Source organism: Panicum virgatum, chromosome 4K, assembly GCF_016808335.1.
Source record: "Panicum virgatum strain AP13 chromosome 4K, P.virgatum_v5, whole genome shotgun sequence".
Lineage (NCBI taxonomy): Eukaryota > Viridiplantae > Streptophyta > Magnoliopsida > Poales > Poaceae > Panicum > Panicum virgatum.
In genome coordinates this window covers 46,903,664-46,917,379 of record NC_053139.1, presented here as the reverse complement: position 1 = coordinate 46,917,379, position 13,716 = coordinate 46,903,664, and the positions used below count along the sequence as shown (strand labels likewise).

Here is a 13,716-nt window from a genome sequence, read left to right as displayed (position 1 = left end):
CCTCCAAGATGCTTTGTCGGTGGCGGGCCCCGTGGTCGGCAGGGCAAGGCGCTCGTTGGCTTCGGTGGTGGCGATCACCCAATCCCTGCGCCACTCCTCCCACCTTCCGCCAGCAAGGCCGGGAATGTAAGGAGTCGGCAGGTCGCTCCTTATCTGGAAGTAGTACCCTCCCACTTCGTCCCTGCTCCTTCCGGACCTCACCAGAATGAAGAAGTAGCGGAAGAGGATGACGCAGGGCCGAACTCCTACGAACATCTCGCATAGGTGCACGAAGATGGACGTCAGGAGGAGGGAGTGCGGTGTCAGATGCTGAAGTTGGAGGCCGAAGTCTTCCAGCAGCAGCAGCAAGAATGAAGAAATCGGCAGTCCCACGCCGGCGGAGATGTGCGAGGTGAATAGCACGAACTCCCCAGCGCGGAGGTTGCCAAGGGGAACCGAGCCTGCTCGCACGCCCCAGCCGGTCTCCTGAGCGCTCCACCCAAGCAGGCGGCGCACTGTGTTCAGTTCTCCCTCGGTCTGGAAGCGACGGGGATGAACAAGGGACGCCATCTCTTGGTGGGTGAGGAAGTAGCTTGTGTAGGGGGGAGAGAAGAGCGAGGAAGGCTCGGAGGCAAAGGGGCGCAAAGGCTGGAGGAAGAAGACGAATGCGGGAAAGCAACCGTGGAATGCGGTATGCCCCGCTATAAAGCCTGACTCAACCAGCGCGCCCCGGAACCGTCGCCGGAACTCAAGCGACGCCCGCACCCGGAGTTAGCCGCCCAGTCCATGACGTGGGGGCCCAGGCCCACCTGTCAAGGAGGGTGGGTAATCAACGAGGGTGCGAAAAGGTGGGATCCGAACCGTCGCCCACGCGCGTAAAGCAAGGCGGAAGCCGAGCCGACGTGCGCGCATTAATCGTAGGCGCGGCCGAGCTCTTCGGGAGCTGCGCCGGTGGTAAATGATTCGTTTACTCCGGCCGCAACAATGCCGAGCGTCGCGCGTGTGACTAGGTGAACCACTTATCGTGGGGCCCTTAGTCAGTAATCCGTTGCGACGTGATGAGGCAACATCCAATCCGACGGGTGGTCAAGGCCGGTCGAGACCCCTGCAGAAAGGAGCTTCAAGCTATGCAGAGCCAAATCGCTGAAGTGGCCCCACCTGTGGGTTCGTACCTCTCCCAAGGTGGGCCCGGGGGCCACAGTCGGTACCCTGTAACAGGGATACCCACTCTTACTGCAACAAGACAGGACCCGCGTAGTTACCCGTAGCTGCGCGGGAAAGATGGAGTAGCCAGGCCCCACAGGCAGGTTTTTCCCTCACCAGGCCAACGGCCCCGGACCGTTCCCCGCCTGAGGATGGGTCCGGTGACGCCACGTGTCTACACAAAAGGGAAGCTCCGAGCTGACCGCCGGGGCCTCGGACCCCCAGAGGGGTCCGGAGCCTCCTGCGCCCGTCCGGACTCCCCTCACAGTGTAGGGGTCCGGAGCCGCCACGTGTCCCGGAGACGTGGGGTTGTGCGCGAGTCTTCCGCAGGAAGACTCGCCCACCTACCGCATTTAATGCGATGGACAAGGCGTGCTCTGCCACCGCGGTACACAAGACAGCCTTTTGACAGGCCCCGCTGCGCGCCGCGTATTACCAAGGAGCACAGTGGAGCCGCCTGAGCCGCGCCGCGCAGAGCCCGTCTGCCGCATTAAATGGATACGACGGCCCGGCACTTTTCCATCATGCCGCCTACGCCGCTCCCTACATAGCCGCTCAGCTACATAACAGGCGATGCTACTAGCTGCGTCACGCTCCGTCTCGACAAGACAGCGCCAAGACATGATGGACGGAGGGCTCCGGGAGCAGGCGAGCGAATCCAAGAGAGAGATCCCCCTCGCCTGCAACGCCATAAGGTGTGAACACCTCGTTATTTTATATCGCATCGTTGGGCCCACCTGTCGGGGATCCAACAGCCGTGTACGCGCCCCCTTGAGATATAAAAGGGAGGTGCCCGCAGTGCACATGACAATCTCCACAATCCAGACAGGCTGAAACTCTCGCACCTTCTCACTCTCGTGGAAGGCAATACAACACACAGTGGACGTAGGGTATTACGCTCCGGCGGCCCGAACCACTCTAAATCCGGTTGTGTTCATCGAGTTCTTGAGGAAGATTGATCTAAGACTAGCTAACCCCCAAGTACACACCCTCTGGGCTAGGGCGGGTGCCTTCCGCCACCCGGCTGTGGTTTGCAGCACCACGACAGGCATGATTACATGATTTGGGCATGAACTTATGAAATTTGAAGCATGAACACATGAATATTGATGCACAGCTCAAAGATAAACATGAAACTGATCATGATTGACCTCTTAGATATCAACTAAGGCTTTTTCATAGGAAGAACTTGAACATAACTATAAACATCATGAACGTTAGCATGAAAATCATGATCTTGACATGAAAATCATGATGATTTGCTTGCACAGTACATGTATTCAGACAGGAACATAAACTTTAACATATGAACATAAGGAAGAACATGAACAAAAGCTTCTTAAGGGTTCAATCTTAGAGCTAGATGGCTCTGATACCACTGTTAGAATTTAATAGGATCACTAGCTCAAGATGGAACCACAAAATTAGATGTATAGTAGCACATACCTTAATTACTTGAGCTACGCATTTATTAGAGCTTGTAATCACGTCTAGGACTTGTGATTGTTCTTCCCATGGTTTCTTTGCAATAGCTGTGGTTGGGCAGTTTAGGATAGAGGGAGATGGTAAAGAATTTTTCTCACATATTCAGAAAGGACCTCTCCCTTATTTATAGGCAAAGCCCCATGCGGGGACAACACCAATTTGGGGGTCTCTTAGAGCCCTCCAACAAAGGGCACAAGTTCAAATTGAACTTGTTCACTTATAGCTATTATTTAGATGTCATTGTCTTAATGTTGATATCATCGCCGACATGATCAACCCAACAGGCGTATGTTGCGTGTTCCAAACAGTTTGGGCTCAGTTTTTGTGGTGGTTATCAGCAGGCTGCAAGCAGCCAGGCAGGCATGGTTGACACTTTTTTTTGTCTGGCTTCACCCTTCTCGTCGAGAGGGATCAGACTAACATTATTGAACGCAGTAGCGACCACATCACGTTCTCACCAATCTGTAAACTAAAAGATCATCCATGGGATGTGAAGAAACGACGAGCCGATATCTCCAACAAGCGACATGCTTGAAATAACCTCTCCTTTTAATCCTCATTGTGCTGCAATTGCGCCCAAGAGCGTGACCAATACGTTCCCCGGAATAAAACTGACATAAAAATTTTAGGTTGACATTTGTAAAAACAACACCATTTCTTTGTTGAACACGATCAGCGCCCGTCTTTCAGCAGCCAAACCATCAGGCTGATGCTTCAGAGAAACAAAGTTATGTTTTTTTAAAAAAATGAATTCCAAGCATCCTTGTATCTGCCTGCTCACTTCAGTTGTTTGCTGGACTTTTTGCAGGCTCATGTTTCTGGTTCAATGCCTGGATGCAGGTTCGAAGTTGCAGAAGCTTGACGCTAACATTTGTTATTTGAAGTGTGTCAATGTACTAGGCATCGACTTTTTTGAGTTAGCTAGGAACAGAGTGAACATATCACTAGGTCTTGCTCTGATGAGTATCAGAAGTTCAGTATGTATGTTGTCTCGTTCGAAAGCATGTTTTTTCTTCTTCTTATTTTGTAAAGTTGGTAGTGAGCACAGTAGTAGACGCGTTAGCTTTCGTTGAAGCTACGGTGCAGCCGCGCGGTTCGGCCTTAGCTCCGGCGCCCGCGTGCTCTGTGACGCTGCTGGCCTCGTAGACGGGTTGGACAGCAGCAGCAACAGGCGCTCTAGCTCATGGCGACGAACCGCGCCGTCGACGTGCGCGTAATAATGGCGACGACGCCGACGGACCGCGCGGGCGCGCCGGAGCCATCGCCAGGGCGCCTGGACCTCGAGGTCGATCGAGCTCCGCATCAACCCTTTGCTCTTCTTCCCCGTGATGCGACGAGGAGCAAAGGCCGCCGCCCGGGGGCCGAGCACCTGAGCACGATGTCCCCGGCCAGCCCTCTGCCTTCCCGGGCGGCGCCGGGGAACGGCGGTCCGGCGCGCGAGGACCGTGGAGAGGCCTCGCTCTCGCAACAGCTGCCGGGCAACTAGTCGGTCAGGACGATCCTAGCCGCACGAGGCCGATCCAACGATCAGGAGAGGCCAAGGGGTGGACGGTATTTCATTTACTCCCCCTGGACGGGGAAGGAAACACCGCCCACCCCGAAGTCCGGCAATCCTCGCCGCGCGTGGCTCTGCCCGGGAGCGCCTGCTCCCGTTCTGCGCGGCCGGCGACCGTACCTACGCGTTCCCGACGCCGCTCGATCGCGGCGTGCCGGTGGCGCCGCTGATGGGAGCCCCTGCCCGCCTAACGGGTCCATGCCGCCCGGCATGGGACGGGAAGCTCGAGCTCGGCGGTGGCGGCGGCGGCGGCGGCGACGGGTGGGAGGCGCTCTTCGGCGAGGCCGCCGCCGGAGCGGCGGTCGCGGCCGTCCGGCGCAGGGTGTCGCGATGGGTGCCAAGGAGATGATGGGTGGAGGCGTTCCAGACGCGGGATGGGCTCGCAGGACGGTCGGCGGCGGACTGACGAGGACACACGACGACGCCGGTCCACCTCTCCGATTTGCACCTGCTTTTATTTACAAAAAAAAACCACATTTGGTAGCAGCAAAGGCAGAGCTTGTTCTACACCACCATATTTGAGCAGTCGAGTTGTGATTGATGAGTAGCAGCAATTTATTTTATCCATCTTCAGTTGGAACGTCCGGGGACTGAACTCCATTGCTCGCCGAGAGGAAGTTGGCAAGATCATCCATTCATACTGCAAGACCGATGTCGGCATGCTTACAGGAGACAAAACTCCATCTGATTGATCAAGCATTGGCAACTGAATTTTTTTAAAAAGAGTTTTAGGGCCACAGCCCCATCTTACTTAACAGACAGAACATTCAGATAGAACATGGTTCCATTAGCAACTGAATTTTCGGGGCAGCGACTTGTAAGAGAATGTGTGTTCTGCTAGCTTGGGACCCTTATCATGTCACAGCCACTGAACCCTCGAGTGAGCGCGAGCAACAAGCGTGCAGAGCCACGAGAGCAAAAGGACAGACATGACTGCCTTGGTTTAATTGCCTTGTCTTCAACCAAAATCAAGGAAGCTCGGCCAGAAGCGTCATCATCAGCACATTCACTTTTGAAACCCTTTGGAAATTACCGTTTCTTGCCTACTTTGGATTGTTTACCGTCCAAGACGAGGAATTATCCATATTTACAAGGTGATCAAGTAAGTACACAAGAGATGGGAAAAATGTCTCTCTTCGTGCAACCGTGGACAAGGTTCCGTTTTCTGGTGGGCCCCAATGGGTCGCGAAGTGGGCCACGCGGGCCTTCCCCTTCCCTCCCCAACATGATGGGATGGGCCGCGCGCTCCGGCCAGTCGGCCGGCGACTTCACCGCCGGCCACGATTGAGCGGCGGCGGTGGCACCGTGGCAGCGCAAGACGCGGCGCGACGGGCAGGCGGCGCGGCTGTGTCCCTACCACTACCAGCACTGGTCGGTCTCCCACCTCCGCGGCCGGAACCCCGGCGGCGCCGCCCCGCGGGCCGCGCCACCACCGAGCGGTCGTAGCGCGCGCGCTCGTCGGGGTCCGCGAGCGTGGCGTACGCGGCGTGCAGCTGGATGAAGCCCTCGTCGCCGCCGCCGCAGCCGCCGGCGTCCGGGTGCACCTCCCTGGCCAGGCGCCGGTACGCCGCCTTGATCTCGCCCCTGCTCGCCCCGGCCCCGACCCCGAGCACCTCGTAGTGCGTCCTCGCCGGCGCCATCGCCACCGCGGACGCGCGGGCCACGCACCGCCCGCCGCGCCGGGCCCCGGCGCCGCAGCTCGGAACGGCTGTCGAAGCGGATGCCGCCGTCGATGCGAACGAGGCCATTGCTTGTGTTGCTGTTGCTTTCTTCTTCAAGTGCTTCGTGATTCGTCGTCGTCGAGGATGGTTGTAGAGAGCGCAGATTTATAGGTGGTTGGGGGGCGGGGAGCTTGTGGTGGCACTTGCGCGTCCAGCTCTTGATCTTATCCTCGGGAGGATGACGAGGAGTCCGTGCTGACTCATCCACCGCCCTGTCCTCCGTCCTCGGCTTCTGCCTGCCTGCTGTTGCTTTCACAATTGGGAGCAGCAGGTATCATTGCGTCTTGCCATCTTCCTCAGAAAAGAAAAACTTCCTCGGAAATGGGTGGGCCCCGCACGTACATCTCGATCCACCATCAACGGCTATGGATCACTACTGTTGGAGTTGGAGGAGGTGATCTTTTGGGTGGCTCGTGTGAACTCCCTCTGTTACTGTTGTTGTGGCGTCCGAGCTCACCGGCCTCAAAAAAAAACTAACCTGAAAGAGACGGCCGTCTTGAGGTTCCCGGTGATCTGGTTTTCTAGAAGGAAATTATCAAACTATCTGTACCGACAAGATTCCCATGGGCCATGGCCGCAGTTAGCAGACCAGGTAGGGGAGACGTTGGAGAGAGTATTATCCACAGCCACAGGGAAGCCAAGCTGCGGGGCGAATTAATGCGCCGACCCGACCACTCGCGCGGCGACGTGCCAACATCGGCGACGGGAAGCTGGTGCGGGGCACCGCGCGCTAAGCGGGTCCCTTCCGCCGCGGACAGTTGGGTGGTGGAGGGGGCAGCGCCGGACTTGGACGTCGCCGGCAAACCAACAGCTAGTACTCGATTGGATTACCATAGGATTACACAGATTTCTCAAGATACTGCTACTATTTCTGGATTAGACAGACATTTTTCTCTTGATAGGATATTTGTGGTGTGGAGCTGGCTCATCAGAGGGAGCAGCAGTTACGTGTCTGAACGAGCAATGAGCGATGGATATTATTCCCGGTCCGGCACAGGTCAGCAAAGAAGATTTGTAGCTTCAGAAGCAACACACAGGTGCGAGTCGTGCTGAAAAAAAAAACAACTCTTGCACAATTCAAACCATTTTGATTTTGTGGTTAAATTCAATGGAATAGTTCAAACAAAACTATATTTCAATTTCCCCAAGGGCCTGGAGCATCGCTTGTGATCTCGCTTTCTATACCTCCACTCAATCGCAAGCTCTACAATACGAAATCATATATATTTACAATGATAGGCTACGATAATATATAGATAAATCACACATATACAAGATATACGATGAGCCGGGCAAAGCAGCAGCAAAAGAATCAGCACCTACTAATATACAGCACCATCTAGCAAAACGTTGGGGATGAAGGGTGCGAGTACGAAGTCAGTCTATCCAAGCCATCGATTACATCAAGGTCCCTCGCCGTGTCACGGTCCAGCCCCGGGTTCCTGCCGAACTCCCTCGCCGGCGAGCTGCCCTGGCTCCGGCACGAGTCCCAGCTCCGGTGCGCCTTGGTCCCTCTGTCGGGCGGGGGCTCGCAGCTCTGGCTCCTCCCGTAGCTCGTCCTCTTGAAGCTCAGGTGCTCCAGGGCTGCGCGCTCGCAGTCCGACAACGGGCTCAGGGCGATGCCATTGTTCACGGGAGATGTGGTGTGCCTGGTCTCCGGTTGCAGGTCCAGCCCCTTGTTGGATCGGGACCGCTCGTGCTTGGTTGATTTGCTCCCGTAGCCGCGGTTCTTCACCTGGACCACCAGATGATGGAGCAGTACCACCAGCTCGAGGATGTACTGCTCTGTCTTCGCCTTGTCGGCGTGATGCAGCGTCTGGATGCGGGCGATGCTGTTCTGGGAATCTGATTTCTTGCTCATGTCGCTCCTGTAAGAAGAGCGTATATGTTATGCTATACTGTTGATGGGAATTCAAAAGGTTTATGAACGGTGACAAGGGAATCAAGACTTGTTGATGTATCACTAACCCAACGTTCGCCCATTCGCCAACCCAGCCGAACCCTTGGTGTGCTCTGGTCAATGAATCAAGAGATCTAATTGTTAGGACAAAGCACTAGATATCCAAGTCAGATTGTCGGAATAACTTAAAACAAGCACAACGCACCTTAGTGTATTTTCTGCTATTGGCAGAAGCCAGCGAAGAGTTTTCTGCATTTCAGCTTTGATTTGAGCTACCGTACGCTGCACAGTTGGAACAAATTTATTAGTGCACTAGAACGGCTGCAACAAAATTAGCAGTCAAATCGGATTTTGAGAAAAAAGAAAACCACTGAAAACATTTTATAAAAAAAAGACAAACCTCATCTTCGGAGTTATATGATTGCAATCGTGATCGCAGAGCTGACTTTACTGTTTTTGGCAGACCATGGTACAAATTGTCTCTAGAACTAGGAGGAAGAGAGAGAGGCCGAGAAACCTGCATAGGTAGGTACACATGATAGTTTGAGTATGAAATTCCCCTTTTATAGACGAAGCCGGCTAAGTTTGAAAATGTATGCTCAGCGTATGCACAACGGTGTCGGTACTAGTACTTTGTTGCTATGAGACAGAGAGATAGTTCACAATATTCTGGATGAACAGGAGAAAGTATGGAGATTTGCTGCCATGCCATTATATACAATGAAAGCGAAACATCAAACAGAAATAAATAAACATTGCATGGCTTATCAGACAAACTTACTATATTTTCAATCTGATTGATGATGTTAGCATAATGTAGAGCCAGACCGCAGGAACCTAGCCTTTTGTTCTGAGTATGCTCGGAATCAAAGTTGGTTCCTGCATGAACTTTTTTATTCAGAGAGGTGTTAGGATATTATTACATACATTTTTCCAAGGTAACAAAAAACAACATAATTGTAGTACTACTTACCATCTTCATTAAATGAATCTCGGATTTGTTTATGCAAAAATATTACAATGTCCACAAGTTTTTCCACAACCTGCAGTTAGCGGGATGCACTGTCAGCATTCTTCAAAAGAAGGTCGAGGGCAAAGAAATGTTTCATTAGCTTATCAATGCTAACAACTATAGACTAACCGACACAAAGTTATAGTACAAACTATAAAATAATTAAGCAAATATGGTTGGAATATTACCTCTTCCAAAGTCTTGGACCACAAGGATTTCTTCTTCAGATTTTTCACGATCTTCCTTTGGCGCTTTAGTTCACTATGTAATATCATAATGCTCTCTGCAATAAAAAGGAAGCAAATGCAATTACATCCCATGATAGAAGCTTTTGTATATGAGTGTATAACAACTGGTATTGTGAAAAATATGCTTTATATCTTTTTTACTATGAAGGAATGCTTATATCTTTTTACTCATTTTAAGGAATTTTCAAAATCTCTCCAATAAACATGGTTAGGAGTGTCATAGACATTTTCTTGTAGTTCATTATCCAAAACATGTGGATGTCATTCCCTGGTTTCCCATGTAAATCCTATCTGTCAGCCAATGCTTGTTAACCAGTCTATTTATCAGTGGCTGTCACGAGCTGGTTCATTTAGAATAAAATAAAGGTGAGAATCAGCAGAAAACATAATGTTTTATCAAAGAGAGACCCAGGGAAAATGTTTGTACTAAAACCACGTACTTTTAATGTGAACCACTCAAGCAATTGTTCACAAAGTGTAAAAAAAACACTATTTCTAGGCAAGTTAAAGAGAAAAAGCCTAAAGTTTGCATTGTAGCGTCTATTGGCACTGTTCAGAAAAAGGCATCTGTCTGATTGTACCTCGTCTGGCCGCTGGCACAGACTCCTCTTCATGAAATTTCCTTTTAAAATCCTGCTCAAATCTGTCCAGAGCGTGCAGTTCATGGTAGAGCTCCTGCAGTTTTTTGGTTGATAAGCATTAGATTCACGATTGACAAAAAATAGCATGACGGTACCACCACTCTCAGAACTGTATTTCTGACCCAAGGAAAATTAAGTTAATCAATAAATCAAATGGTGGAGATCTAAAACAACAGTGTTTTGTGCATATAAAAAATAAGAAGTATTATAAATTTCAAGCATCTATCAACTATCAAGACACTAAAGCCAACATATAAGAATTCTTTACAGCATACGTACAGAAGTGTTTTGTGCCAGATTAATCAAATTCTGGACAGGAGCATCCATATTCTCCCTTGAATGATCCTGAGGTGTATTATCTGTCGTTAACCTGGAAATCAAAGTAATTCAGAGAACATGAAGTGCTAGTATGATTGTAGATAGCGGCATCTCAAAGCAAGCGTACTTCTCAGGGGCGTACTTGTCGAAATATCGTCCCAAGTTATGCCATATAGGATCTTTACAGAGGTTGCCAAACCGTATGACTTCTCTTGAAAAGATGGCAAGTTCTTCCCTGTTGGATTCCATTTTTCAAGTCCATGTCAGCCACAATTTTGACTATATCAGCTAAAAAATTTCAAAGCAACTTGGAACCATACAGTCATACCTTTTATCAACAGAAGCAATTTGCAATAGCTCACTGGAATTTGAGGAAACCAATATCCGCACTCCATCTGAATGCAAAATCTCTTCCTTAAGCTCTTTTATACTCTCATCAGAGAATGACCTCCATAAACTAGAAGCTTTAGCTATTGTATTTGCGACTTCGAATGCTAAAATACAGACTTTATTTCCCCGGTTCGTTCCCCCAGAGAGAAAGCCGCTGCCATGATTCAAACTTGTCATGCTGCTCCCGAGGGTATCTAACACCTCAACAGCCTTTTCCAGACCAGCTATGCTAGCTCTTCCCAAAAATGTACCTGTTTCTGATGCCTGGCAAAACTTAGTGTCAGAGTTCATGTGAAAAAACCTACTGCTATGTTCTCTTAGTTTTATGATTTCAGCTGCCAATAGAAAGATAACAGGATATAGCACAAAACACAGCGAAGAAAAGGTCGAATACATCACCACTTTAAGAAACAGAATTTCAGCTGTGACCTCATGAAAAATAAAGAAAGATATGCTTTTAAAAGTGTTATTCTGGTCTGAAATGTTCAAAACTATGAAACAACACTACTTTTAAAATATATGTATGAAGCTCATGCAAGTCAATTGAAACATGAAGTATTGAATGAGCTGGATATATTAGGATATAGAAGGTATGCCACTGCTTCAAAGCTATTCCATTGCCACAGTGCGATTACTGTGGAATAGAAAGATTATCCTTGATGGTAACTGTCCTGACCAGAGTAGAGTAGTAGACTAGGAAGGAATGGTAGCAGACAAGGGAAATGTACCCATTGATAACCAGGTATAGTGAATTCCCTTGAACCTGCTGGCTTAGTATCCTGTAGCGTAGTTTTTGACATCTCCAACTATGAGATTCCAGTCAAGCTCATTTGCCTAGTCACTTGTCATCAAAACATCAATATCTTGACAAATGACAGTGACGTGCAGTAAGACTGCTTTTCCCTTGTCACACGCTTTGTACTTTGACAAACTCCTAGCACATCCAGAGCTATCTCCTAATTTCGGATCAAAGCTGCCAAGTTTATGCCGTCGGAAGAGTGAGAGGCATAATTTGTCAGATTTTCCAAGCTGAGCGAAGAACGCGGTCAGTCGCTATGGAGATACAAGTTCACATTTCGGGTAGCAGGCTCGACCAGTCCAGATAGTAGACTTTTGCAGTTTTGGTGACAGCAACCTCAATGTAGATTAAGCACGGCTGTTCCTTCACTGATCCCAGTAAAAAGAAGAGAATCATCCAAGGACAATCCTTAGAATATGCAAAAGGGAGGCCGCCAAGCTTGACCACATTGTATGCCGACATGCAGATTTGTGCACCCTCTTTTTTTTTCTTTCTAATTTTTTGTTGGCTTTCCTTGTTGCTTCTGTTTCCCTGCCCTGCCTAAACGAGCACATGCAGATTTGGCATCAGATATTGAAATAGTCTGGTACACCAGCCGCCTCGCCTCAACCAAAATTTCCGAGCGGTGTTCCATTTTGATGAAGGAAGCAGCTAGCTAGAATGGAGAGCTTCACCGCCGCATAGAGTTTGCGCGGCGGCGGCCAGCTGAATAGAGCATAAACCAGTTTCAGCTTCGCAGCGACGAGTATCAATCATGTACCCTCTGATCAAGGAGGTAGCTGTAACTAGGAGGAGGCAGCAACTTGGTAAGCAGACTGGAGAGTTTGCAAATTTTTTCGAGCGAGAGCCTTCCGGTAGCACGTGTTGTGCGTCAATTGGTTGGTTGGGTGAGAACTCTGACCGACGAACTGGTCAGCCAACAAATCAGAGCGCTCCGCAGACAAAGCCCGGGCGTGACGTCATGCTCTTCCCTTCCCCTCGAAGCTGACAGGATTTTGCAGCAGTGACGCAGGTGGATCGCAGACGCGAGATGAACCGTGAAGCCGGCCGCGGGGAGGAGGATTGATAGAGAGAGGAGGGGGCATGCATGAGAGGGGAGAGGCAGAGCTTGCGCAATCCACGTGTATGGTGCAATGAATCCAAGTGTATATACATACGGGAGTACCTTGTGCGACGGGTGCGGCTTGGGCGGCGGGATGGCGAGCTCGCCGGAGTCGAAGTCCCCGGGCCCGTAGCGGGCGCGGCGCGCGACGTAGGCGTCGGCGACCGACCGCGGCGCCGGCTCCTCGGGGAACCGCCTGGAGCAGACGCACCCCATGGCCGAAACCGAACGGTCACCCGGCTATCCCAGCGGCGGCGGGCACCTCGCTCGGCTTCCTCGGCGTCGGCGGGCTAGCTCCTCGTCGTCGTCCTCCTCCTGTATCCGGCGAGGCCGCGCCGCAGCGGCGGGGCGGAGTTGGTGGGGTCGCGGGTTTGAAGTCGCAACTGAAATTGGAACGGGGGGCCGTCGAGGAGAGAGGAGGTTGGTTCGGGTTTGGGGGTGGGGGTGGGGTTGGGGTTGGGTTGGTCCGGTCCTCTCCTCTCCTCTCCTCGGGTAGCAGCTTTTGTTTGTTCCATGGGCCATTGGCCAGATGGCGTGGCGCAGCGCGTGTCTGTGTTCGCTTCCCTCAAATTTTTAAAATTTTCCATCACATCGAAATTACATCGAAACATTAAATATAATAAATAATTCATACATAGAATATTAAATATATGTAAATAAAAAAACTAATTGCATAATTTTGATGTACGTTGCGAGACGAATCTTTTGAACCTAGTTAGCATATGGTAGTACAATATTTACCACAAACAAATAAAAAATGTTATAGTATATTCGATGCGACCCTTTTCGCGCATCTAAACACACCTGGTCGTCTCGTCTCGTCGCCGTAGGCAACCTTTGACTCGTTCCGTCGTCTCCCATCCCAGGCAGGCATGTGCAGGCCCCGCCTGGCGCCTGTCGCCGTCCTCCTCGATTTCTCTTCTCATCCCGTCTCGTCTTCCTCCCTCCACCGGTGGTGGCCTCCTCCTCTCCTTATCTCGCTTCTCCCCCTTCCCTTTCTACACTTTGACCTCAAGCTTCTCTTTCCCGGTCAGGTGGTTTCACTTCTGCGCAAAGTTAAAAACATTTTTTCAAGTGTTCAAACAACCTTCCCTCCTTTTAACTTGTAGGACTACTAGTACGTAGATCAGCATTTTTTATTACGGTATTCTCCGTTGGGATGCTGCTTGCACTGCTAGTCTGCAGGTCCTCGTTATTACGGTAAGTTGAGATAAACAACACTCAAAAGCGTCACAACAACTATGATGAGCGCGTGCAATTTGGAGAGGGCGTTTTGTTTCGACTCGCCAGTTTCAGGCCGTCTCTCGGTTCAAACCGAGCCGTGTCAAAATGTGAACACATCCGTACTAGTCGGCTGCTAGCT

General features: G+C 50.6%; 1 protein-coding gene and 1 pseudogene across 6 annotated transcripts; both read right to left on the bottom strand.

Moving 5' to 3' along the window:
* Positions 1-5,134: 5,134 nt before the first annotated feature.
* LOC120704497 lies at positions 5,135-6,085 on the bottom strand (annotated as a pseudogene).
* Positions 6,086-7,011: 926 nt separating this feature from the next.
* Positions 7,012-12,804, bottom strand: LOC120704496 (protein PSK SIMULATOR 2-like). 6 transcript variants are annotated; one of them, XM_039988897.1, is made up of 13 exons: positions 12,645-12,800; positions 12,417-12,613; positions 10,391-10,716; positions 10,190-10,297; positions 10,024-10,114; positions 9,685-9,778; positions 9,044-9,138; positions 8,817-8,886; positions 8,625-8,731; positions 8,244-8,360; positions 8,049-8,125; positions 7,912-7,956; positions 7,020-7,811 (listed from the first exon to the last, which is right to left on the bottom strand). In XM_039988897.1, the coding sequence occupies exons 2-13, from the start codon at positions 12,567-12,569 to the stop codon at positions 7,283-7,285; spliced, it is 1,812 nt and encodes a 603-aa protein (XP_039844831.1). In that variant the 5' UTR covers positions 12,570-12,613; positions 12,645-12,800; the 3' UTR covers positions 7,020-7,282. The 6 variants fall into 6 exon arrangements, with proteins under 6 accessions (XP_039844834.1, XP_039844832.1, XP_039844833.1 ...); XM_039988900.1 differs by having other exon boundaries at positions 7,012-7,811; positions 8,625-8,722; positions 10,205-10,297; positions 12,417-12,804; XM_039988898.1 differs by having other exon boundaries at positions 7,012-7,811; positions 8,625-8,722; positions 12,417-12,803.
* Between the last annotated feature and the right edge of the window lie 912 nt (positions 12,805-13,716).